Below are 26,641 nucleotides of genomic sequence, written 5' to 3'. Positions count from 1 at the left end.
CACACAGCGGCACTGCCTTCGGATCCGTTATAGATGCGGGTCTGCGATGGGGGGAAAGGAGGGCAGAACCCCCAACAATGGCTAGGCCGGGGGTCTCCCGATGGGCAGAGCTAGGAAGGGCTGAGTCAGGATAGCAGAGGCGAAGGGAAGTAGGGATGCAGAGATAAACCTGGAGAAACTGAGGCAGGGGCACATTCACAGTCAAGCCCATAAACATCTGGAAAGAGTCAGGGAAACAGACTTGGGGGCTTGAGTGGCTGCAGAGAAGGAATTCCAGGGCTGCCATCTTGCCAGCAGATCTGCTGGTGGCAACCCCCAGTGAGGACTGGGGAGGTTGGGGATTAGAATAGGAGAAGGGGTTCCTCTGAAGAGAGTCCTAGGAGTCCCTCCCTGGCAGCTGTATGGCCAGAGCAGGCCCAGATTAGGCACTCAAACAGTGGACACGTGAATGAACAGGGCAAAGCCAGGCTGTGGCCCCTGTACCCACCATGTGTGCCCTGTGCCATCACACCCTGGGGGCTTAATTCATGCGGTTCCTCGACCTACCCATTCCTTCCACCTATCCAAATCCTGTTCATTCCTCATGGCCTAATTCAAATGCCACCTCCTCCTTGAAAAATTTCTAAGATTCCTAGTTAGAAAGGATGTCTTCCTCATGTTCCCAAAGAGCTTTGCCTGGATGGACCTCATTTCTGGAAGGATCATACCCTGCCTTGTTCCCTGTGTGTCTGAGTCCTTTGCTCTCCCAGAAGCCTCCTGAGGCCAAACCTCAAGTCTTGGGTGCCCTCCTCCAGCCTTCCCAGGGTGGCACCTGTCAGCTCAAACAACACCTCCTCCAAGAAGCCTTCCCTAACCCACCTGGCTAAAGCAGAACTTTCTTCTGATTACTCTTGTTACACTCTATTTTTTTTCCTTTCACTCATCACAGTCAGTAACTCTTTTATTTGTTTGTTTGTGAGCTTTTTTCCTCCATCTTCCCCCATTCCAGACTAAAAACTCTGGGAGGACAGCAAGTAATGGTCTTGTTCTCATCTATGCTCCTCACCACTGGTAAGTGCCTGGCTCATAGAAGGTACTCAGTACATAGAGATCTTTCTCCACTCATGATGGGGTTACATGCTGATAAGCCCATTGTAAGTTGAAAATGCATTTAATACACCTAATCTAGTGTACATCATAGCTTAGCCTAGCTAACATTAAACATGCTCAGAACATGCACATTAGCCTACAGTTGGGCAAAATCATTTAATGCAAACTGTGTTTTATCATGAAGTGTTGAATATCTCATGTAATTTATTGATTACTGTACAGAAAGTGAAAAACAAAATGATTGTATGGGTCCCAGATGGCTCTAAGTGTGTCGACTGTTTACCTTCGTGTGACCGATGGGAGCTGGGGCTTGCTGCCGCTGTTGAGCATCACAAAAGAATATCGTACCATGTATCGCAAGCCCAGGAAAAGACCGAAAGTCAAAATTCTAAGTATAGTTTCTATTGGAGGTGTATTGTTTTCGCACTGTCATAAAGCTGAAATATTTTAAGTTGAATTCACATTGTTAAGTCAGGGACTGTCTGTATTTGTTAGAGGGCTAAATGGTACACAGAGGGTACTCAATACTTGCTTGTTGAATGGTTAGTTTCTATAGGCCCCTCCTCTCCCCACAATGCCCTGCACACAGTAGGCACTAGAGGAAGCTGGAAAGATTAAGTTACTTTAGCCTATAGTTTCACAAACCATTCATTGCGCTGGGAATCCCAGCCCTCCATTAGCCACCTCTGCCCACCCCCTGGGATGGTCGCCACTCCCCCTAAGCACTCATCTACTTCCCATCTGCCAAGAAGACCGTATCCAACCTTATTTTCTCTAATTTGTATTAACAAAGCAATGGATTTTTCCTATCAAATTATGTCTCAATTATTAAATGAATCTTTCCCAACCATACTCTTCCAGAGATTCTGCTGATGCCCCTGGGGTGGTGGTGGGGCCGGGCCTGGCCAAGGATGTCATCACATCACGTGTCGGAGCTAATGGCACTGTTACAGAGCATCAGGGCTGCTGGTTAAAATGCTGGTTCTTGGCCCCACGTCAGAGTCACGGAACCAGACCTGGGGCAGAGGTGTGCACCCGACCCAGGAATATGAGTTTTAACAAACTTCCCAGTGGATTCTGAGGCACAGTAAAGGCTGAGAATCCCTGAGCTGGAGGCTGAGAAAGCATTTTGCCAATTCAGATGTGAGCTGCAATTGCCATTCCTGCACATCCCGGGCCAGCACAGCTGGAGCCTCAGGAACTTGGGCTGCAGCAGCCCCACGTCTGGGTGGCTGCAGCACATCCCACTGCATCAGCTGCAGTTCTTCAGACTCCCTGAGCTCATTAATCACACCCTGACTGGCCCTCCACTCATACCCACTGGCTGGCTGGGCTGGGCCCACACGCTGCCCCAGCACTTCCTCGAGTCCCCACTACTTGCAAGAAGTTTGGACTGCCTGTGACAGGTGACCTCTACGATGGCCCCAGTGACCCCACCTCCTGGCACTCACACCCCAGGTAATTCCCTCTCCCGGAGGAGAGGCGGAATTTGGTGACTCACTTTTAACAGAGCGAATGATGAGCTGTCACTTCAGAGGGGAGGTCATAAAAAGACTGTGGTTTCTGCTGTGGGTGTTCTCGAGCCCTCTCTTGGCTCCCTAACTCTGGGGGTGCCACTGCACATGGGAGAGGCCTGTGTGGCGAGGGACTGAGGCCCATAAACAGCCGTGTGAATGAACGTGGAAGCAGATCCCTCTCCAGCGAGCCTTTAGATGAAACTGCAATCCAGCCGACAGCCTGACTATGAACTCAGGAGAGACCCTGCACCAGAAGCCGTACCTGAATTCCTGGCCCTTAGAAATGGTGAGATCCTAAATGTTTGTTGCATTCAGCTGCTAAATTTTGGTGCACTAGATAACCAGTACACCTCTCCATCTGGCACCTTCCAGTGACAGTTCTTCCTACCCCTCCTGGAGCCCAGCCATACCAAACAGTTTACCAGACCCCCAAATAGTCCACGCTGACTCATGTCCCCAAGTCTTTATTCATGCAGATCCATCCTGCAGAAGACCTGAGCCACCTAGTTAATGTATCCCTCTCCCGAGACTCAGCTCCAGTGTCACCTCCTCTGTGAAGCCCTCCCTCTTTTTCTGCAGCCTGAACAATTTCTATTAAGGCAAGTCTAGAGTATTCCCCCTCCCTTGTTCATTCACAATCTGTCTCCTCTGTAGACTGTGAGCTCCTAGGGGGCAGGGCCACACCTGGATTTTCCTCTGTCATAGTTGATGCTCAGCACAAGATCTGACACTGAGCAGGTGACAGGGAAGGTTTGATGAGTGAATAAGCAGTGATAAGTGAGTAACTGATCCACCTTGCCCCCCGCCCCCAGCACCTGCTATCTCCCCAGGTTGTGCATTTTCACACACAAGTATAGAACACCAGATCTGTTATCTTCCCCAAGAAACCAGCCTTTTCTCCCAACTTTCCCATTTCCTTTCCAGGACCATCACCCCTCTGCAAGCTGGAATCCCTGTTCCCTCTCAGTTCTTCCCCTCCTCCTTTCCAGCTGGTCTCCACATCTCGTCTGATTCACTGTCAAAGCCCCTTTCCTCTTCCCGGGCAATGAAGATGCCCAGTCCAGGCAGCCACCATCTCGAGATCACTGCAACAGCTTCCTCACAGGCCACCACCCCTGTCTCTTGTCCCCCACTTTTCCTCCGAGGGACCTTTAAAGTGCTGCCTCAGGGCATGGAGGGAGAAGGCCTGGAGACGGCGGATGTGACAGCATGGTATGGAGGCAAGGATCACGGCAACCACCTCAGGTACACTTTCACTGGCTCCTCAGGGGCCCTGGAATAGGGCCCAAGTGCTAAGCCTGGTGTTTGGAGTACCCCAGGATCCAATTCCAATGGGGGAGGCAAGAGGAACTGGCACAAGTAGGCTTCAAATCTCCTAAACCATCACCGTCACCATCAGAGCTCATGCCACAGAGTACCTGTGCCGGGCTGGGCTTTGGTGACATCACGTCTCTTCTGGTTAAGTTATTAATCTCTTACTGTCTACTGGAAGCCATTGTAAGTGCTTTACAGGTCTTAAGTTCTTGAATCCCCACAATCACTCTATGAAAGAAGGTTTCACACTTGGCCCATGACAGCCAGGCAGTAACTGGCAGGGCTGGGATCTGAACCCACGTCTATCTACCTTCACAGCCTTCTTTTTTACTGTACAGTATCCATTACAAACTTATGTTTGCAAATCACCTTCATGATTCTGGGCCACAATCAAACACTACCTGCACTATTGTTTACTCAGTAATTTTTCCTTAACTTACCTGAGGTAGCACAGGGATAAGAGTGTGGGCTCAGAATCACACGACCTGGGCCAGGCTCCTGGCCCCATCCCTACCCTCTGTATGAACAAGCTGAGCCATGACTTCCTCATATAAAATGGTGCTTTCTCTCACATGGTTCTTGTGAGGATCAAATGAGCCGGACACACAGAGTGGTTAGCACAGAGTAAGAATGGGAGTCAAGAGGCTGGCTTCCAGTGGGCTTGTGTTTCACCATCTCTATGATTTGGAAGTAACCACGTGGCTTGGTTTGGCCACTGCAAATGTGCACAGGAGTGACATGTGGACTGCTGTGTAAGGGAGGCTTTAGAGCTAGTATACAATCTGCCACACTGCCTGCTTCCTTCTGTCCTGGTGATTGCAACACTCCAAGTGGTGGCTCCTTCCCGTGCTCGGCTCCCAGAGGGAGGAAGTCCAAGCTGAACCAGGAGATGTGAGCACCCACCAAGAAGCAAGCTTTCCTTAGTTTGTCACTTCAGTCTAGCCTGGCCTATATTGACTGATACAGCAAAAGCTCAGTAGTGACTCATAAATGTTATTTATTATGACTTACACATTTTCTTAAAAAAGTAAACGATACCATTTTTGTTTACTTGCTGTTAATATTCATATAGTAATTAAAATGAGAAACTTAGAAAGTTTTATCCTCCTTTTTCCTAAAATCATCTTGCATACCCCCTGAAGTACATACACATATACCACCATTCAAGAAGTGCCGTTCACATGCCTCCCTCTAAGAAGCTGAACAATGGCTGCGGATTTGGAAACCTTGGCCAAATAGTGCTAATGGTCAGCTGCAGGCCACTGCTCTCACCAGCCTGAGTTCCCAGCTGCCAGGCCCAAATCCCGTACCTGCGGAGGCACATGCCCCACGTGGCCCTTACCTCGGCAGATGGTGCCATTCTCCACGGCCTCGAAGCCCGCTTTGCACATGCAGCGCCCAATGGGCACCAGCCACTCGCCATCCCCGTTACAGTAGAGCTTGATGGGCACGTCCACCTCCTCAGCATTGGCGATGCAGCTGCCCCGGGCAGCCACCAGCGATGTGCTTTCGGCCCCCGACAGTGTCTCCTGGAAGATGGCACCATTCTGGATGATGCGGGGACACTTGCGGTAGAAGACACGCACAGCGATGAGGGACATGCAGCCACCATAGTCCTGGAAGGCCAGGTAGAAGCCGCTGCGGGACACGGGCCCAAAGCTCCTCACCTCGGTGTTGATCTTCATGACCCGGCCACCCAGGTCCACCTGGGAGAAGCTCTCGTCGGCCGCAATGGTGTCCACCTTCACCCACGGGTTCTCCATCCAGTTGGGGAAGGTCTTGGTGGCCGAATCAAAGTCGGCCTCATAGTAGTAGAGGTTGAAGGTCTCCTTGCAGGAGCCGGGCACACTGGGGATGCTACTGCAGTCACGCACTGAGAACTTCATCTCCACATGGATGCGGTGGGCACCACGGCGCCGGATGAACTTGGTCCGTAGCCAGTTGTTCTGGCTCGACTCAAACACATTGCACACCTGGTATGTGCGGATCGTGTTCATGTTCTCATCGTAGCCACTCACCTCTTCCCACTGTGGGTGAAATGCTCATCAGGCAGGGTAGGCAAGGGCCCAGCCACGGGGAATGCCTTATCTTGGAGGGGAGACACAGAGCCCCACCTTGGGAAATCCTCCAGTCTGACATCAGGAGTCTCCTAGTCTAATGGGGGAGGCACAGACTCTGTCTTATAGGGTCTTCCAGTCCGATGACAGAGACACGATCCCTACTGTCAGAGATCTCCCAAGCCTAGTGGAGACATGGCCTTGGCCCTGAAGGATTTCCCAGCCTATGGGGGGGGCCACGTAGTCTGAGTGGAAGGGCACATACTCTGCTCTCAGTGTCCCCCTGGCCAATATGGGAGATGCACCCTTCACTCCAGGGGATCCCTGGTCTGAGAGAGGAGACCTGGCCTGTTCCTGGGAAGTTCCCACCTAGAAGGGAGAACAGGGCAAGGCCCACTCTGAGGGAGCCTCCTTTGCTGAGAGCAGACGTAGTTTTGTGCTGGGGAGCCACCAGTCTGAGGGGGGAGACAGAACTTCTGCCTGCTGGGAGCTCCCTCTTGGACCAGGGAGACACAGTCCTTGCCTTGGGAACCCTAGTCTGATGGAAGAAGAGTCCTTGCCCCTGTGATGGGGGGAATGGGGCCTTTCCAGAGATAGCAGTCTGCTCTGGGGCCTGAGGTGGCTAAGACAGTGCCTGGAGGGAGACCCCACACACACCCCCAAACGGGGGCAGGTGCTTCTGCGTGCTCACTGAGCCCTGGCCTGGGCTTCACACACCCAGCTGGGTTCCTGAGCCCACTGCTGGAGGGGCTGGGCAGGGCCGCGGGAAGGTGGGGACAGAAGGGCACAGGCTTCTCTCCTGAGACCCTCACAGGCCAAGCTCACTCCCACAGTAAACCTTTATTCACACTTCCATGCCCTCCTAGCCTTGGGCTGGTTTCACCTGGAGTAACCCCAAAGGGGGCCCAACAGCCAATGCTTCTTCCCACCTGTGCTGAGCCTGGAGTGGGTTCTATAAGAGCATCTCATTTTTTTGTCATTGATTATCACACATGACATGTATGGTTATCCCCATTTTACAGATGAGGGGGTGGAGACTGGAAGTCACTTGCTACAGGTCGCACACACCCAGACCTATCCCCACACTTGCCCATACTGCCTCGAAGCACAAGGACCCAACAGCACTCTGGGAGTCCTGGGCTTTGCCCCAGCTCGGCTAACTTGATGTGTGACCTTAGGCAAATCACCTCCCCTCTCTGAGCCTCTATTTCCCCAACTGCCAATGTGACTGTGGCAAGGTGGGGGCAGGTAGTGGGAGAGATGTTACCCTCAAGTGGGGGTTCTTTGTCCTTTAACCTCCCCCAGATTCTCTGGGCCAAGTCTGCATGGGGCGGAGCAGTGGCTGCTGGCCTAGGGAGGGCTGACGCTGAGGTCGAGTGTGTCTGGGGAAGGGGAAGGCTGAGCCGTAGCCTGCTGGCCCAGCCTCTACTTCAACAGTGGATCTGACGCTCCCTAGATTGCTTTTAATTTTTTTTTTTTTGATGGCACCATGTGACAAAGTCAGCCCCTTGTTACAACCACTGCTCTTCTTCAGAACTTAATTAGAGCACTTAATTAGAGCACTCTGCCTTTCTCCCCTCTCTCTAATTAACATGCGGAGGCCCTGCAGCCTAAACACCCCAAATAATTGCGTCCGGGGGCCCTGCAGCCCAGCCTGGCCTCATTACTGGCAGGGTGGGGCTGTGGGCCCAGCCGCCTTCGCAGATGGAAAATTGGTGACAAGAAAGAGCCACAGAAAGAAGCCTGACCCTGGGGCCCTGCCTATTGAGAGTACAGGCCTGGAGGCGGGGTGGTGTGCTAGGCATCTCCTTGGGGCAGCAGCTGAGTCCCAGCAGAGGAGCTGGGGTGGGGGGAAGGGAAGGGATGGGCAGCAGGGGCCAGGAGCCCTCCGCAGGGAGTAGGGGGATGAGGAGGGAATGATATTAAAACTGATGATGACACTGCTGATAGTTATTGTAGCTACTCAGTACTGGGGCCTCTCTCTGCCAGGCACTGTGCTTAGACGCTTTGTAGGAAAATGTGACAACAGACCTGTGAGGAAGAGATTATCATCACCACTTGATTGAGAAGGAAACTAAAGCTCAGACAGGTTAAGGAACTGGCCCCAAATTGCACAGCTGGTGAGTGGAAGAACTGGAGAGAATATCAGGCATGCCTGACCCCACAGCCTGAACGCAAGTGCTGGGCTGCTTGTGGGAAGAAGGAGGGATCCCAAATTGTGCTCCATCTTGTTTTCGGACAGCTCACAGCTGATGCAGACTCTGACCACCGAACCCAAGGAAGTGTAATCATAAGCGCTCAGGGAGGGGGAGCTTTGTGCAACGGGGACCCAGAAAGGGAGCCCGGAATACTTGGTCACAGTCCTGGATACAAACCTAAGCCCTATCACTTACTAGCTGTAGGGCCCCTTGCAGATGGCTCCAGCTCTGAGACTCAGTTTCCTCACTTGTAAAATAGAAGATTCCTCCCCATAGGATTGGAGATGTGTGTAAAGGTGCCTCCTTGGTACAGTACCTGACATACAGTGGGTGCTCAGGAAATGACAGTTCGCTTCCCTCATCTGTACAATGGGGGTATTGCGGGTACCTATTTCTCAGCCTTGCCCTGAGGACTCCATAGAATCAAGGCTGAAAGCACCCAGCATGTTGTCATGGTAACTGGCACTCCATTAATGTTAGGGGACCAGGAGGGTGGGGCGATGAGAGGCCCAGCCCCGCTCCCTGAAGGAGGGAAAGGGACTGCAATGTGAGGGGGCATCCAGGCCCTGCAGCAGAACCCGAGGATTCCTGGAGAACCAGGCAAAGTCTGGGGACCACTAACTTACCCCTGTTGGAGGATGCACAATCCAGCCCAGCTCCGCCGTCGCGGTGGTTGAGTCCATCAGCGTTTCTGTGGGGAAAGCAGAGTCACCACCCACTCGCCTGCGGAGTACTGTCAATCACCCCAAGACCCCACCCCCAGGGTCTTCCTCACAGAGCACTACCTACTTCCATTGCTCCAATCATCTGGCTTTAACCCTCCAGCTTACCCTTCCTGTAGGTCCTGCCTCTCTCTCTCCATAATCCCACCCACTCCCATGCTCCAGCCAATCATCTGGTTCCACTCCTCCAGGCTCCACCCCTTAGGACCCAACTCCCGCCCTTCTCCTCAAGGTCTTGCCTAACCCTCCCAGCCAATCCTGTCTCACCAACCTAGGTGGTTTACTTTACTGCTGGGGTAGGTACTTAAACTGGGATCTTTCAAATAAACTGAGAGTCCAACCAGAAACCTTCAAAATTTTGTCAAACTTGGGGTGTCTGTTTGCTTTTAAGCTTGCATCAAATTCTCAAAAACTGGAACGTAGGCCTTAGAGGGGACTCCCTTCAGTTAGGTGACTTCTGCCCTCTGGGCCGCACTTCCTGTGGGGGATACCCTGACCCTGGAGGAAACTGGAGTCCTCCATCGTGTCCCCATTCCTAGGCCTCCTCCCCTGGGTCTTGGTTAACTTGCTCCTCAGATAGGGCTCTGGGGGTGGAGAGGTGTTGAGGGGGAGCACTGTGCCCAGGGGGCCAGTCTGTCACCTGCCCTCTCAGGGTTCAGGAAACTCAGATCAGCTTCTGAACCACTCAGACCCTTCTGGCCCCCCTCATTCCAGCAGCTGGAGAGAAGGAGCCAATGCTGAAAGGAGATCCCCAGGACCAGAGAGATTACCATTTACCCCAGATCCACAGGACCCCTCCCCTCTACTCTTTCCCTGCCACAAGAGATTCAAAACAATTTTTGAACTGAATTGCAATGCACTGAACAGATTTAAATTGTTCCCTTTCAAGGATTCATTCAACAAATATATCCTGATGCTTGTTATGTATCAGGCACTGTGCTGGGTACCTTGACAGGGAAAATAGTGAATATTGAGTCCTTGCTATGGAGCAGTTGACAGTCTGGTCCCTGACCAGTGAAATACACGCAGCTATGAGAGAGTAGGCGGAGAGACCTAAAAGGTCATAGTGGGACCTTCCACAGCACTTAGCTAAGTGGCCATGCTTGCTACTATTCAATTCTGCATCCAGGGCAGACATCACTAGTCAATCTCCACATTCTGTGGCTGCACAGTGCTTCTCACCACAGCGCTCCAGGAAACTGGCACCCACTGTTCGAGATACTGTCTCTGATCCAGCCCAGCTGCCTCATTTTGAAGACAGGGCAACTCAGGCACAGAGAAGGGAAGAGACTCCTAAAGATGCCATGTGAGTTGGTGGCAGAGTGGGAGCTGCAGATCTCCTGCCTCCTACCCTATAAAACTTCTAGAGACTTAGTTTGATGGCCTGGGCTGAACAAACTAGCGCAAGGAGAGTGGGGCAGGATATGTAGTGTCCCGGCCCCTGAGGTCTGGAAGTAGGGCAGGGGCAGCGTGGCTAGGGGGAAGCATTTAGCCAGAGGTGACCCTGGTCAGACCCAGGAGCTGACAAGACAGGATGCAGCAGTGACCCCATGACCGCCTGTGGCCGTGTTTGCGGTCACTGTGTCCCTTTGAACTGGAGGCTGGGGAGGGGGGAGGGGGTGCCAGGGATGGTGGAGTCCAGTGCCAAGGGCATCTTTTTGATGGCAAATTGGAGGGAAGTTCTATTGTGCTCCTTCAGAGCTGAAAAAAGGGTTCTTTTTCACACTCGGAATGCTACAGATTTTTCTTCCTGGAGAGAACAAGGGCTGAACTTTTAACCTGTTTTCTCTCATCGGTCTCAGCCAGAGACGCGCCAAGCTGGGCTCTCTGCCTGGGCCCAAGGAACAGCTGCTAGGAGCTGTGTGGAACAAGGCAGAGGAGACTCTGCCTGGGACTAGGAAGGGGTCTGGTGGGGGAGGCCAGCCCACCAAGCAGGTGGCCCCCACCCCTCGGCTGGATTCTTGGGCTGACCCAGAGGCCAAGCACTAGAGGATTCCACAGCCCAGAGGAGGGGCTGTGAGTTGACATCCTCATTGTACCGGTGGAAACTCAGGCCCAGAGAGGGCAAACGACTTGCCAGAAGTCGCACACTAAAAGCTGGTGCTCCAACTCTGGGCTCCCAGGGAGCTCAGGCCAGTGGGGTGTGGGGGTGGATTCTGCTGCCCCCCTCTGCCTCCCACCACATCTGCAACAAGCCAGGGGAGGATCTCAGAAGGACTGGAAATCGATGGGCTGGGTGGCTCACAGACAGGAAGGTGGTAAGTGGGAGCGTGAAGTTTGCAGATCCCCGGGGAAGGATGTGGAAGGCAGCCACCTCCCGTGTTTTTCTCCCCACACCAGTCCTGGGCTTTGCCAGGAAGCCTGGCCCTGTGAAAGCCGTTACCCTCTGGGCTGTGGGGGGGGGAACCCAAGGTACTCTACCCTCAACTTCCTCTAGGTCTTTTGCTTTTCAGTGTTGACACCTCCCTCCACCCTCTGCAAAAAAGCACATAAGCAGAGCTGGAAGGTCAGAGAGGCCTGGATTCTAACACCCACTCTGCCACCTACTTGCCTTGTAACCTTGGACCTGTAACCTTTTGAAGCCTCAGTTTCTTCACCTGGAAAATGGCCACAGTACCTTCCGAGTGTGGATAGAAGGACTCAGTGAGATGGGGAGGTGTTAGCTCAGAGCCCAGCACAAAGAGGATCCGTGGTGAGTGGCAGCTGTTCTTTCTCAGACCGAGTGTGGCTCTTTCTGGCTGACCCAGTGTCTGCACACGCACCATTTCCTTTGGGCTCATTAGGTGCTTCCTCAAAGTAAAGGCTGGTCCAAGAGGTTCCCCCAACACCCTTGACCGTGCTTACCAATATCTGACAAACATCAGACTCTCGCTTGGGGGCCCTAGGCTCTGGGGAGCCCTTCCTGGTCTGTCTGAAGTTGCGTTCGTGGGATACCCTGAATGTCCTCTTTGTTCCTCTCAAACCAAGTACTAGAGTCAAACTCAGTTCCCCCAGGGGATCTGGAGTTAGTAGTTCTTGCCCCAGGAACCTGGGTAGGTTCAGAAAGCTAAGCTCTATTTCTATCACCTGGATCTCCTTCCTTCTACACATACCCTGCTGTTTAGGAGCTTGAGACCCTCACCAATATTCTCACAATGCCTAGAGATAGTTGTTACCGCCCCATTTCACAGATGGGAAAACCAAGGCTTGCTAAGTGTAGGAACTTGCCCAAGGTCACACATCTATTCCATTCACAGGCTGTGCTCCGTTGTACAGTCTGTGCTGCTCTCTCCCACCCCTGCACCTCACACACACTGCTCTTTCTGATTTTCTCCTCCTCCACATTCGGCCTGCCCCCAAGACCCAGCACAGGGCGTGGGACATGGTGGAGCTTCAGCTGAAGGCTGAAATGTCTCCACCCACAAAACTGTAGGGTTTGAACACATGTTACGTGTTTTGCTCCATCAGGATGACACTCATGACTTTAGCCATTTCCACCTACGACCTGTACTGTTTTTTAGCTACTGTTTTTCTCCCAACTGGCTCTCCTTTTCTTAAGTGCATTTTAAAGAGGAAAGAGTTATCATTATAAATGGGAAACCAGTATCACTTGCCATTACAAGAAGGAAAATAAACACAAATGTTCATCTGCAAATTACCTAACAGCATTTCACTTCCCACACTTTGGGGACCGCTAGGCTCTACCAAGCTGCCTCTGAAGTGCTGGAAATGTCCCCATCCCATCATCCCCACAGTGACAATGACAATCCCTCATGCAGGGGAAACTTTTTGTTGTACACAGATAATCACTACACAATGTGACAAAGACTGCAGCGGGCATGTGCGTGGGGTATGATGGGTCGTGGGATCTGGGTGTGGAAGGAGAGGAAGAAAATGCCCAATTTAGGGATGGCTTCCTGGAGGAAGTGACACTTGAATGGAGTGAGGGTGGGACAAGGAATGGTGAGAGCTGGGGGCTGAGCTTGGCTGCCCGGTAAAGGTCATGTCTACCTGTCCACATCCTTGCCAACCTTCCTGGTGCCACCCCCTCTGCCTAACACACCCTTTCACTTGCCTCTGGGCACTCCCACTCCAGAGAGCCCTGGATGCTGTCAGGGGCCATTTAAGAAAATGCCAATGGCTAGATGAAGCTGGACTGTATGGACAGATTCTTAGCATCCAGATGAAAGTTGGAACCAGGGTCTCCAGCCACCAGCCCAGAGTGCCTTCCTTGGTGGGAAAACAGGGTTCCGGCCGTGGGAGTGGCTTGGCCCGAGCCCCAGTGCACCCTCACCCCCTCCTTCCCATCGACTGCACAGAGGAAAGCAATCAGGAGGCCCTGACTGCACAGGCTGGGGAGGCCTGTAGGCCCCTCTGGCTATGTGTGAATGAGCAGTGTGCATTTCAGAAATATTTGAGCTAAAAGGGGAGACACACTGAAGTCGTTAGTGTTGAGCCAACAAAAAGGTGGCTGCATGGGGCCCTGTAGAGGCTACCATCCCCCCACAGCCCCTGTGTTCAGCCTGGGGCAGGTGGCTGCCCCCGTTCTCCGATCCCCCCTGGTCAGCTCTGTTGGACCCCCTCCTGGGCCATCATTCTCTAGGGCCCAGACACTGCTGTCCACACTAGTGACAGCATGTGAGAGTTCCAAAGACAGCAGGAGCTTTCATTACCACCCACTGTGTGCCAAGCACTGAGCCGGGCACTCTAAACACGGCTTCAGGCTCAAGACAACCTGTGGGGTACATACTATTAATGCCATTTTACAGCTGTGGAATCTGAGGTCAGAGAGGTGAGGCAAGCTGTGTAAGGACACACAGGCAGGACTGGGATTTGAATCCACTTCTCTCTCATTCTACATCTGTGCTATTTTAAAGATGCAGCAGCTATAGCCTTACAAAGCAGACAACACGCTCATTCATAAATTGCTGGGGCTTTTTGTATGGGTTTCTTCTCTCCCTCTGTGTGGGCCTGAGTGAAGACAGGAGGGGAAAGTGGGGAGGACAGCAGAGGGACAGGGCAGACTGTCCACGCTAGCACCTTGGCTCTGGCACTCTCTAGTGTGTGAGTGCAGGTAAGCCTGTGATCCTCTCTGGGCCTCAGTTTCCTCATCTGTAAAATGGGCCATGTGAGGATTAAGTAACATCATGTAGGTGAGTCCTGTTAGATCTGCTGTCTTCCCAGGGCCCTCATTCTGGGTGGGGCTCTGTGTCTGCCTCCTTCACCACTTTATCTCTAGCACTGGAACTGGTTCCGGCACACAGTAGATGTATTCAACCGACAGCCACATGGCGGCTGGGTGGTGTTTCTAAAGCCCACGTCTGATCATGTCTTAACGGAGCTTAATGCCCCTCAGAGCTCCCACTGCCAGCAGGATACAGTCGTAGCTTCTCAACAATGCACTCAAAGTCCCTGCTGACTGGGCCAGCTCATTACCTCCTGGCCATGCTCTCCCACATCTCCAGTGTCCAGCCACCCTGAATTTCCTTCTGCCTGCAGAAGGTACTGTGTTTCCTTGGGCCTTGGTGACTTAACCATTCCACATTTTCCTGCCTGGAATGCATGGCCCTTCCAGCTTTGTTAGCCTGGCTAACTTCTCTTCCAAGACTTAACTCAAAGGCTCCTTTTTCCTGGCAGCTGTCTCTGAATATTCTCCTTAAGTAACAAGACCATGGCATTCAGTGAAAGTCTACTCTACCTAATGTGTGCCAGGCTCTGTGCTGGGCACTGGGACACAGAAACAGATCAGCAGGTCCTCCCCTCAAAGAGCTTCCAAACTAGGGCCTGACATGTGAACTTTCTCCAGGGAGAAGCGGAGTGAAATGGCTGGCCCAGGCCAGCAGCCAGCAAATCCAGGGGAAGAAGGCAGGGCTTTGACCAGGGAGTCAGCAAAGACCTCTCAGAGGAGGTGGCATTTGAGCTGGGAGAAGAGGGGAGGGGCATGCCACGTGGAGGGCACAGTAGAACCAGAGGCACAGAGGTATGAAACAGTAAAACCCGAGGACTGGTTCTCACTGGTGGACTCCAGGTTAAGAGTTTAGCATTCGTTATCTCATTTCATCATAACCATTTGTAAAGTGGGTTCTATTTTCCCTTTACAGATGGGAAAACTAAAGTTAGGAGAGATTGTTCAATGTTTTCATGGCCAGGGAGTGGTGGAACCGCATCTGCCTTGCACCAAAGGCCAGGTTCTTCACCACTGCACCATGCTGGACTGTCTGTGCCATGCGGTGGGAACAGAATGCTTCAGGGAAGGACATAGTAGCAGGGTGGGGCCAGGACCTATAAGGCCTCAAATGTGGGACCTAAGAGTTTGGATCTTGTCCCATAGGTAATAGGGAGCTATGGAGGATTCCTGAGGAGGGCAGTGATAGGGTCTGTCCTGAGAACATGGTCTATTTCAAAGATGAACAGGCACGTAGTAGCTATTCCCTAGGGTCTTTGCATAGACTGGCCAACAGCCCACAGCCCAGACAGCAGATCAGCCTGGTATGTGACCCAAGCAGCAGATGCTGCTCTGGACCCTTCCCAGCAGCTCCAGTTGCTCCCTGTCTGAGGCTGATGGGGCTGAGGCAACTCAATCACAATGTCTGTTCAATCGTCTGTCTACCCTACCACAGCCTGGTGAGATGCCAGCCACAGCCTGGAAGCTAGATGTGGGTTATCAATGGCTGGGAGTTGGGGCATTCTCTCCACAGTCCAATATTAGAAATTCCAAGAGTAGGCAACAGTCAGGAATCAATAGATAAAATTCAAGGCCATCAATAAACTGCGTGACTTGGAAAAGTCACCTGAGCCTCAGTTTCCTCATCTGTAAAATAGGGTCACAGAATTCTTGCTCTGTATACGTCACTTTGGGGATCCAAGGAGGCATTGGGAGCAAAGCGCTCTTACAACATGCAAAGGCTGGGCCGCTCTTTTCTTAGCTTAGCTTAGGCCCAGAGGAGCTAAGACTTAGGCCCAGAGAAGACCGCTAACACTCAAGGAGTCCAGTGGTGAGCAGGCGTTGTCTCACTGACATCCCAGAGCAATCTTAAAGGGAAACCGAGGCTCAGAGAGATCAAGGACTCCCCCAAGACCATGCAGCCAGTGAGTGGCGGGGCAGGATTTGACCCCTTTGGTCTGTCTGACACAGAAGCCACCAGGCTATGCTGCCTCATAGAAGGGGTTGAGGATCACAGCTTTTGTGTGTCATGCCCTCAGTGTCAGGCCCTGTGCTAACCACTCTGTACACATGCAAGGCTGGCACTGTTATCCCCATTACACAGATGAGGAGACCGATGCAGAGAGGGTAAGAGACCTGCCCAAAGTCAGAGTCAGAAGAAGCAGAGTTGGATTTGAACCCACATCAGCCCAACTGGGTTTCCTGAGGCCCCTCTTCTGAAAACCAGATGAGGGACAGCAGCTAAGAGGGTCTCGGGGTCACTGGCCCAAAGCAAGGTGAGCTCAGGTGGCAGTGCCGCAGGAGCCCTGGGCCAGCTCGGGAAGACTAAGAGTGAAACCTGCCAACAGGCAGCGCGTTGTTTTTCCAGCTCAGCCTCCCGCTCCGCCCTCAGGCTCTCAAAAACGGGACCCAGCTAATGCAAAATCCTTCTGCCAGCACATACCCCTCTTTGTCCCCCTGCCGTTCTGAGGCCCTTCTCTGCCTCGGTTGCCCGCCTGGAGACTGCTCTTGTTTTCTCAGGCCCAGGCGGAGCAGTCCCTGTGATGCCGGCCCTTCCATCTGTCCCCCGCCTGCCGGCGGCTGGCCTGGGCATCCGCCAGTGCCGGCCGCCCCGCTGAAACCCAATCCTCTGGGCCAGCCGGGTTGCTCGCTAACAGCGGGCCGCATTGTGCAGCCAGGACTTCAGGAGAGTTTGGATTCGCTGCTTGGGGACCCACTTAACCTCCGCAAAGGACAGGATGATGGATGGGGGTCTGGGAAGGGGTTGCAGGGGGGTGGGGTGGGTAGTAAATGAACACCAGCGCTTGCTGGGGGAGGGAAAGATGGGAGACGGGAGGTAGGGACGGAAACAGCCGTGTACACATAAGAGCCGTGCTGGTCCTCACGACGACCCTCCGGGACGCCTGTTACTAGTCCCATTTTATAAATAAGGAAGCTGAAGCTCTGAGAGGTTAGGTGACTTGACCAAGGTCACATAGCAAGTCAGAAATTGAACCCAGGACTACTGCCCTTGAGCCTGCCTGACATATCAGGCTGGTTCTCACAGCCAGCACTGGCCTGGTGAGTTTTAATCTTTAAAGCCCTTTTACTTACATGAATTATAGACCCTTCCCTCCTTTTAAGTAGGTTAATGAAAATATAATGATGGCACTGACATTACTGTGCCAGGTGCCATGCTGAGCACTTTCCAGCTTCATCTTGTGAGATCCTAACCATGATCCATCAGTTGGGAACAATTGTCACAGACATTTCAAAGAAGAGGAGAGTTAAGCCAGAGAGACCATCACTTAGCAAGATGTGGCAGAGCTGGGACCCCCTTCTGGTGGCTAAGGGAGGCAGGAGGCATTTTATAAGTAAGGAAGCTGAAGCTCTGAGAGGTTAGGTGACTTGACCAAGGTCACACAGCAAGTCAGAAATTGAACCCAGGACTACTGCCCTTGAGCCTTCCTGACACATCAGGCTGGTTCTCACAGCCAGCACTGGCCTGGTGTTTACAGTCTGCCCTCCTTCTGAGTGCCTGCTAAGTGTTTTGCAGCTCCTCTGCTCCTGCTCTGCAGATTGGCACTCACGGTGTTGCCCCGTCCCCCCTGCAATGTTCCTTGTCCTTCTCACCTTACGGGACACCCAAGATCCACCTCGAATGTCACCTCTTCTGAGAAGCCTTTCCTGATGAACCCAGCACTGGGGCTCCCACAGTCCAATGTGTGTCTCCCACTGCCACCCTCGGCCCTAGGCCCCATGACTTTTACTTATCAGCCCAGCCCGACGGAGAGCACCTTGCTGGCAGCTGGTCTAGTTTGCTGTGATAGCCCTCAGGCTCTCGGTTAAAACCACCTACCCCCACCTCATCCCCACCCCCAGCATACCTGGACATCAAATGCTCTTCCCTGATCACACCATCAGTCTGGGTGTCTGGGCTTTTCCTCTAGGAAATATGGTCACTGGTATCAGGACAGCTGCATGGACTATAAAACTCAAAATGCTTACTTAGTGCCAACTACTATGCTATCACTCGTCTGCTGCTCACAACCATGAGACCCAATTATTACTGTCCGCATTTACCTATTGCCCATCTATCCATTCGTCCATCCACACTCACACTCACCCTATCCATCCATCTACCATTCCACTCGTCCAATCATCCATACATCTACCCAGCTATACATCTAGCCTCCCACTTAGGTATCCATTCACCATTCATCCTACATTTCCCTGTTAAACCAACTTCCCCTCCTGCCTTCATCTCTTCCACTCTCCTCCTACAGATGGGGGCTTCAGAGAGGTTAAGCAATCCTCCCAATATCACACAGCTAGTAAGCAGCAGAACCGAGTACGCTTTTAACCACTATGCTCTGTGGCCTCTCGCTTTCTCATCTTATTTTTAACTGTCCTGTTGCATGCAGGTTTAATATTATAAGTCACCTCAAATGTTTTTAGATGTGTGTGCAGTGTAAATTACAAATCAATAAGACACAGGCCACTGTAAGTCCAAGCTGGGATCTGACAGGTTGGAGTCAATTAGCAAGCCTGCTGCAGGACCTGCTGGGGCTGGATCTATTTGCCTAATTGGCACTGGTTTCTCCCAGTGAAGGACAATTAACTCAAATCCCAGAATCCAGACCACCCCTCTGCTTCTGGGCAATATGTCAGGCATTTAGCCACATGAAATTTTACTGTTCATTCATTCACCCATTGACCCATACACACACTCATCCATCTACCTTTCCAACTATCCAACCCTTGCAGTCATCCATCAACTACCCTGCCATCCATTCACCCGCCTACCTACTATTTACCCACCTGCATACCCTTATCCTTCCATCCATCCATCCACCTGTTCCCTTACCCACCAACCCACCCATCCATTCTTATACTCATGCATCCACTGACCCACCCGATCCCACCCACTATTTATGAAATCATTCTGCCTCCTTGCCATCCACACATCTATCTGCCCACCTACCCACCCACCCATCCATCTTGTCACTGAACCAACCTCCCTCGGTTTTCCTTTCATTTATCTATCCACATGACCATTCATTTGCCTGTCCATCCATGCACACCACTCACTTGTACATCCAGAAATCTGCTACCCATCTACCTACCCATTCCTCCTAACCAGTCAGTTGCATTTATGGAACACCTACTGTGTGCCAGGCCTATGCTAAGTACCAGAGAATTGAAAATAGACACTGTCAATGACCTCAAGAAATGTGCTGATTTGAGACAAACTCTGAACCCGTAATGGCTCCCACCCCCAATTCCCAAGGACTTCCCACGTTCCACACCCTATCCCTGGATGTGGCCCCTTGGTCAGATTGGCATCCTGGCCTCTGTCCTGCTGCCTCTGAATCTGCTTTCCCTCTGCCTCCTGACAGTCCCTTTCACTGGGCCCCACCCTGGCCTGTAGACCTGACTTCCCCATTATATCAGACATGGATGTGGCTGAGGCCCACCCCACCCCACAGAGGACCCAGTGAATAAGAACTCGAGCCCAAATTCAGCCCCCACTGAGATCCCACTACAGTCTAGAAGGGGGTCTCAGGCATAAACAGACATACCCCACAACAGAAGAGGGACCCTAACCCTGCCTGGGAGTCCAAGGAGGCCTCCCCATGAGTAACACCTGGCCTGAATCCCAACGAATGAGCAGAAGACAGCCAGGCTGGAAGGAGAGAATGGGGAAGAACTGAGAGGAGAGAGTGGTCCAGGCAGAAGAAACAGCTTATGCAAAGGCAGGGAGGAGGGAATGAGCACAGCCCCTGCAGGGAGCTGCACGAGGGGGAAAGCAGGCCCTGGAGAAGAGCACTGAACTCCACAGAGCCTTGAATGCCAGGCCAAATACCTACGACCACCCCAAGGGCAGCAGGGAGCCATTGAAGGGGAGTGGCCTGGTTCGGCTGTCGCTGCATGCTCTTGGGTAACCAGTCAATTTTACAGATGAGGAAATTTCAGCCTACGGAGCAGAGAGGTGCAGAGGGCTGCCCCAGGCCACACAGCAGGTCAGGGTAGAGCAAAGATCCCACCCAGGTATGATGGCTCCAAAGCCCTCGCTCATTCTGAGAGCAGTGGCTGAACCAGAGGGGCTGTTTCCAGAGGCCTGATTCCCTCCCGTGTTAACACTCTCCTCCAGCTCCTCCTCTGGGGCCCTCCACAGTGTGACTGCAGTGACAGAAGCCCCAGGGCACCATCTCTGCGCAGTGAGACTCCGCCTGCTCCCTGGGCTCACTTGCAAACCATGCCTGGCAGCTCGGGTGGGTGAGCAGACAGCTCTGCTGGGGCATTTTCTCATGTGTTGATGTTTCACAGGAGAGCCTCCCAGCAAGTTCTCATCACCATCTTCATGATCAGAGCCTCCATGTCTCCATCATCTGTTACTGTTCATTCCCCAGCAATGCCAGACAAAGAGCCAGGCCGGGGAGCTTCTGGCACGAGGGGCTGGAGATCGTGGGATGGCCAAGCATGGAAGAGTTATGACAGTGAAAAGGCCTGAGCAAGAACATGACTTGAACTGAGGGGACCCACAGGGTGGACAAGACACTGGGGTGGGGTGGGGGCGCCGTGAGCCAGGTGTGGGGAGGAGACTGGCCAGGAGGTGAGGGAACACCACCCCCACCCAGCACCCCTTCGTCATGGAGACTGTTCGCTGAGTACCTGCTCTATGTCAGGCACTGCGCCAGGCAATGGATGTCCAGGATCGCATCTGCATTCTTCTAAGCCTCTCCAGACCCTCCAAGGGACATATCATTGTCCCCGTTTTGCAGATAAGCAAACTGAGGCTGAGACCAAGTTAGTAGACCAAGATCCCCTGCAAGTCAGGGAGGAAGGTGGACTTTGATTTCTGGGCTATGTGACCCAAACTCCTTTCATGACCGCAAGGAGACTTTGGGGAGTCCACAATCTAAGGTAAAGGCTGAAGCGGGTGGTGGTATCAGGAAGGGGGCACTTCCAGGCCCAAGGGTGGCAGCATCGAATCAGGGAGCAGGCATGGTGTGATCTGGAGGCGGGAGGCTGTCTGCAAGGAAGGGAAACGGGTGGGGGGACAAGGCCACCCGGATCTGAGTCTGGTGCTCTTCCTGCCACAAGCTGTGGGTGTCTCTGCAGCCTGCCAAGTGTCGGGAAGGGGGCACTGCCTGCTCTAGGAGGAATGTGAGGTAGGCCATGACAGCCACAGTGTGCTTTCCTGGGCTTCTGGCAGGGGGTAGCGGCAGAGGAGACTTCTTGCCCATTCAAGAGATTATCCCGTGAAGTCACAGAAGCTTCCAGGGGAAGTCACCACAACCCTCACCTGTGATTTTATGGGCCTCCAGGGCAGGTGCTGCTCTGGGAAGCTGACCAGGTGCTGACTGGCCAGGCAGAGATGCTTCCATCACCTGCCTTGAGGGCACCATTGAGATCAGTCTGACATTCAAGGCCTTTGGTGGGCTGGCCCTGACCTCTGACCCCACATGCACCTCCCTCCACCCCACAAGGCCAGTCTACTCACTGCCTTCTTGTCTACCACTGCCGAGCCTTTGCTCTCGGTCACACCCCTACCTGGAACCCTCTTTGAGAAGATGGGGGCATGGCAGGCAGACAAGCAGACTAGCCGGAGCAAGGCCTATGGCAAGAAAGGCGCCCCTTAAATGTGCGAGGCTTTCCTTTGGCCTCCTTCACCTGCCCCAGCTGCCTCTGCCCAGGATGCCCACCTACTTCACCTGGACAATTCCTCTTTATCCTTTAAGACTTAGCTCAGGCATCTCTTCCAGTGTGTCTAATGCCCTTTCCTAGCCTGACGTTTGGACAAGAGCAGAGATCCTGCAATGCTGAGTGGGACTCAGTGGCACCCGGTATCCAGGCTGCCTGGGAGACAGCTCCCCCCTGGCTCTAGGAGGGGCTGTCAGATGGTGAGCAGGCAGCCTGTGCCAAGCCCCAAATGCAACAGGCCAGCCCTGCCTCAGAGGTGAGCCGAGGAGCAGCCTTCCCAAGCTGCTGGCTGGGCCACTGGGCTTGTCCACCTGGGAGCTGAGGCCACAGCCAGGCCCAGCTCCCTTCCCCAATGAGCCCTCAACTCCCCATGGTGGTGGTGGTGGTCCACCATGGGGTGGCCCGGCAGATGTGCTGGTGCTGATAGCAGGCTCAGAATTCCTGCTCTAAACGAGACATTGGATCCGGAACCTCAAGCATCTCGCCACTCGGGTATGCACCCCGCTGGGATGGGATGCTCTGGGGCCCCTCTCTGCTGCTCCCACCCCCAGGCCCGCAGCCTCAGTGGCCTCATCTGGAGAATGCGACACAAAGCAAGACTTACAGGTATGGACGCAAAGCTCCCACTCCCTCTTAGCACAGGCCTGGCACAGTTGGCTCAGCTCGGGAGAGGTTCAGACAACAATTTTTATCACCCCTCATTACCCAGAGGCCAGTGGGACCAAGAACAGCTCCCAGAGAAACCTGTGTGTGGTGGGGTGGGATGGCAGCTGTATTGAACAAAGGTAATAATCTCAATGCTGACTCCGGCTACCGAGTACCTACTACATGCAATGCACTGTGCCAGCTCCTTTTCATTGATTTGGTCCCATTTGGTCCCTTGTTTAACAGATTAGGAAACTGAGGCTCAGAGATGGGCAGTGACTTGCCTGGGGTCACCAGGAAGGTGGTGACAGCACTGGGATTCCGAGTGCCGTCTGGGGCTCCCCACTGCCTCCCATCAAAGCTCAGAAAGTCCCCCGTGCTGGGCCTGGCAGGGAGCATTAACTTGGCCTTATTTAAAGTTGCAATTATCTGTCCCATTTCCCGCTGGTTACAAAAGAGCTCTCCAGGGAGGCAAAGACCCTGACGGAGGCTGCCATGAACAGGGAGTGTCTGAGGAATCCTCCCCTGAGCTTGTGACTGAGTGAGCACAAGGACACGTGCCCTCTGCCTGCACCTGGGCCTCTGCCCCCTGCCCCTGCCCCCGGGAGCTGACCAGGCCAGCCCAGGGGGCTTGGAGGGGCTTCCCAGGGTGAGCAGGCTCCTTGGCAGTCCTGCAGAGGCTGTGAAGGGGTCACAGCATGGGCTGAGCCATGAAGATAGCACCCGATATAGAGATGCGAAGACTGAGGCAGCCTGGGCATCTGTCCAAGATCCCATGGAGAGGCAGCAATGTGTGCAGCCTGCAGCTCAGGGTGACACAGACAGGAAGGGCCCGGAAAGCTCTCTGAGAGGCAGAAAGATAGAACTGGGGACGGGCCCTCATGATTGAGCAGAGAGAAACAGTGCTCACAGGCTTGGATTTAGGGTTTTCAATGGGCCGTTGCCTCCTGAAGGCCTTGGGAGGGGACAGAGTGCAGCAGGAGCCCCATTATACAAATGAAAAGCCTCAGAAAGGAAGGTCTGGGCACAGGCTGTATGTTGGCCACTCAGTGGTATGGCCAGAATTGGTGCCCAGACTGTCTGGCTCCCTGTGCCCCCCTTCCTACCTGAGCACAGAATTATTCAGGCAGACATGCACTCCCCTCTCGCACACCCCTGCCCATCTCCACCGATGTATTCTCTCACTGAGCACCTCCCGTGCAGCCCCAGCCCCAGCCAGGAACCTGCAGGCTGGCAAGGATGGTACCCAAGCAAGCAGCTCTGGTACCCACCATCAGACAAAGAGCACACGCCAGGCAGTGGGACAACAGGGGCTGGCGAGCAGGAGCCTGGCGGGGGGACCCAGATGTTAGGCACAAATACCAGGAAGCAGCATATCCCAGGGAGCTGAGAGTGTGGGCTCAGCAGTCAGATCTGCATTCAAACCCCTCTTCCTAACCCAGTGACCTCAGGGAAGCCACTTCCTTCCCTTTCTGAGCTGGGGAGTGGGAAGAACAGAGCTGGCCTCGCAGGCGACTGTGACAATGAGATCATGCGTGGAAAGTGCTTAGCCCAGAGCCTGGCTATAGTAAATGCTCAGTAAGTTACTGGCTGTTACTGTAACTCACACTTCTATATAACTTGGCGCAAAGCAGTCACTCAGTAAATGGAAGTCAAGGAATTGTTATTATCATCAGCATTAGCCAGGCCCCTCTGGTCAGGCTAACCTGGACTCTGGCTTTCCTGTCTGGTTGAGACAGGAAATGTGATTTGCAAATGAGATTAAGTCAAGGATTTTGAGACGGGAGATTATCCTAGATGATCCAAGTGGGCCCAGTGTTAATGGCCAGGATCCTGATAGGAGAGAGGCAGGAGGGTCAGAGTCAGAGAGGAGGCGAGGACGGGAGCACAGGCCACAGCCATGCGCTCTGACGCTGGGGGAAGGGGCCATGAGCCGAAGAATGTGGCAGCCTTTGGAAGCTGGAAAAGGCGAGGAAACGGATTCTCCCCTAGAGATCCGGGAGAGCACAGCCCCACCGACACCCTGATTTTAGCCCAGGGAAACCATTTCAGGCTTCTGACCTCTGGGACTGTCAGATAATACATTTGTGTTGTTTTAAACCACTCAGATGTGGTGATTTGTTACAGCAGCAATAAGAAACTAATATACACCCTGAACAGAGGAAGTTGTCATCTCCTGCACGCCCGCAAGTGCTCCACCCTCTAGAACCCCACAGACTCACTTCCACTATAGAGGAAAAGACCAGCCCCTCTGCTGAGAAAGGGCAGTGGGCGGGGTGAGGGGGCTCATGGCTGTAGTGAGGATAGCCCTCCCCTCCAGCACTTCCTGTCCTGCCTGCCGGGGTGCACATCCTGGGGAGGCCTGGGCTGTGGCGGGGCAGATGCTGATCCCATGTAACTGGGCACCAGAGGGCCCAGCAAGTTTCCCTTCTGGATGGCTGGGATAGCAGGGCAGGTTCTTGAGGCTACTGTCTATCTAGTGCTCATGTGAGCCAAGCCCCACCCAGGACCTAATCTTCCCAAAGCCTGGGAACCATTTTACAGAAGAAGAAACTGAGGCTCAGAGAAACAATCAATTTGCCTAAGGCCGTCCAGCAGCATGTGGCCTGGCTTCCGCTTGCACAGGCCCAGGTGGGCAGCTCTGGCCCTCCCTGGGACCCTGTCTGCTCCTGGGCCACTCAGATCTGACAAGGCCACCAGGCAGTGGGCCTCTGTTGCAGGCTGGACTGTGGAACCAGGGACTACTCCCCACCCAGCATTCTGTGGGCTCAGGAGTCCAAGTCATGCCCCTTGCCTGCCTCACAGAGGTCTGCACAGTAGCTGAGGTCACAGGTGCAGAAGGACCCCTCAGGCTGGACCCCTCAGGGGAGGAAGAGATGCTCTGAGAATCACGGAAGCAGCCCTTCTGAATGGATGCCAGCCCTTCCTCACGGGAAGCACTGCGGCCTGTGCAAAGCCCTCTCCCAGAAGGCCTCCCTCAGGCTTCCTACAGCTCACCAGCACATTCCCATTTCACAGAAAATGACAATAATGAGAACAATTATAATAATGGCTGCTTATGGAGGCCCTCCCTGTGCCAGGCACCAAGCCTACTGATGTCTTCCCTTTCTGTCCTCTTACACGTCCCCCAGGAGAACACTCTAAATCACCCTCATTTCCAACTAGCACCCTGGGGTTCAGAAGACCACGCCTGCACTACTCTTGCAGACTGTTAATATCCTGGCTGTATCGGAGGAAATGGGCCCAGAGAGGTCAGTGCAGCAGGGGCTGGGAACCCAGGTCTCCAGGCCACCAGATGAGTCTGCCTTTCTGTCAGCCACAAGGCATCCCTGTGTGACATCCTGGGGAGGCGGGGGTTCCAGCTGAAGGCCCTGGAGCCTGGGGGTGGGTGGGCCTACACCCTGCCCAGCGGGGTGGCATGTGCCTGAAATCCATCCTCTCCTGCCTCCGGTGGGATCTTAAGACCTGGACACACACAGCTGGGAGCTGGAAGCTGGAACTGGGGTCCCCGATGACCCCTGAGCTATCAGGGACTCTGCCTGCACCCTGCATCCCCCAGCCCTCCCAGGCGAGGTGTGCCTCAGATGGCTTCCCGGTGGCATTGGAGCTGGGCTGGGAGTGGGGAGGAGGCAGTGCCACAGCAGGCCTCAGAGCCCTGCGTGGAATCCCAATTGAGCTATTTTTAATGTGCTTCAATTTTCATTTTCTTTTATTGGAAAACACAGACAGTGACTTGCTGCCCCTCACACACACTGAGCAGTGTGTTGACAGAAGAGAGATGTATGGCAAATGCATGCACCGCACCCCCCCCACACACACAGCTGTGGAACCGGGGCCAGCAACCAAGGTCTGTGGCTGCTCTGGGCCTCAGTTTCCCCATCTGTGAAATGGGAATGGCTGAGGTGGACCCCAGAGCCCCTGCCAGCCCCACAGTCTATGAGGAGGCTCACTGTGGCAGTGAAGCGTGTCCAATTTAAGGGGCACCGTTGGCAGGCAAGGAGAGGTACAGGAGAAGGAGGGAGGGGGACACTGTGGCCGTGGGGAATGGCCTCACTTATGCTTTGAGGTTTTCCTCTTCCTGTTTTACAGATGAGAAAAGTAAGGCTAAGAGACCACCTGCCCTGCCCAGAAGCCTGGAGCAGGGGAGGAGCAGGGCTGGGCCACTGACCCAGGTCTCTGTGAGCATACCTCCAATTTTCATTCTTGCTCCTTTCCAAATTGCTACTGTCCAGATGCTATGTTATTTATTTTTCTCATTATAACAGTTACT

General features: G+C 53.5%; 1 protein-coding gene across 3 annotated transcripts in view; it reads right to left on the bottom strand.

The window, feature by feature from the left end:
- The window catches only part of EPHB2 (EPH receptor B2), a 179,260-nt gene that overhangs the window by 109,120 nt on the left and 43,499 nt on the right, over positions 1–26,641 (bottom strand). For all 3 annotated transcript variants that reach the window (XM_017676558.3, XM_037017936.2, XM_037017937.2), the window contains exons 2-3: positions 8,802–8,866; positions 5,263–5,947 (exon numbers count right to left, since the gene is read on the bottom strand). In XM_017676558.3, the coding sequence (XP_017532047.3) occupies positions 5,263–5,947; positions 8,802–8,866 (750 nt within the window). The remainder of the gene's footprint in view (positions 1–5,262; positions 5,948–8,801; positions 8,867–26,641) is intronic.

This window comes from Manis javanica, chromosome 4 (genome assembly GCF_040802235.1).
Source record: "Manis javanica isolate MJ-LG chromosome 4, MJ_LKY, whole genome shotgun sequence".
Lineage (NCBI taxonomy): Eukaryota > Metazoa > Chordata > Mammalia > Pholidota > Manidae > Manis > Manis javanica.
This window is presented reverse-complemented; position numbering and strand designations above follow the sequence as displayed.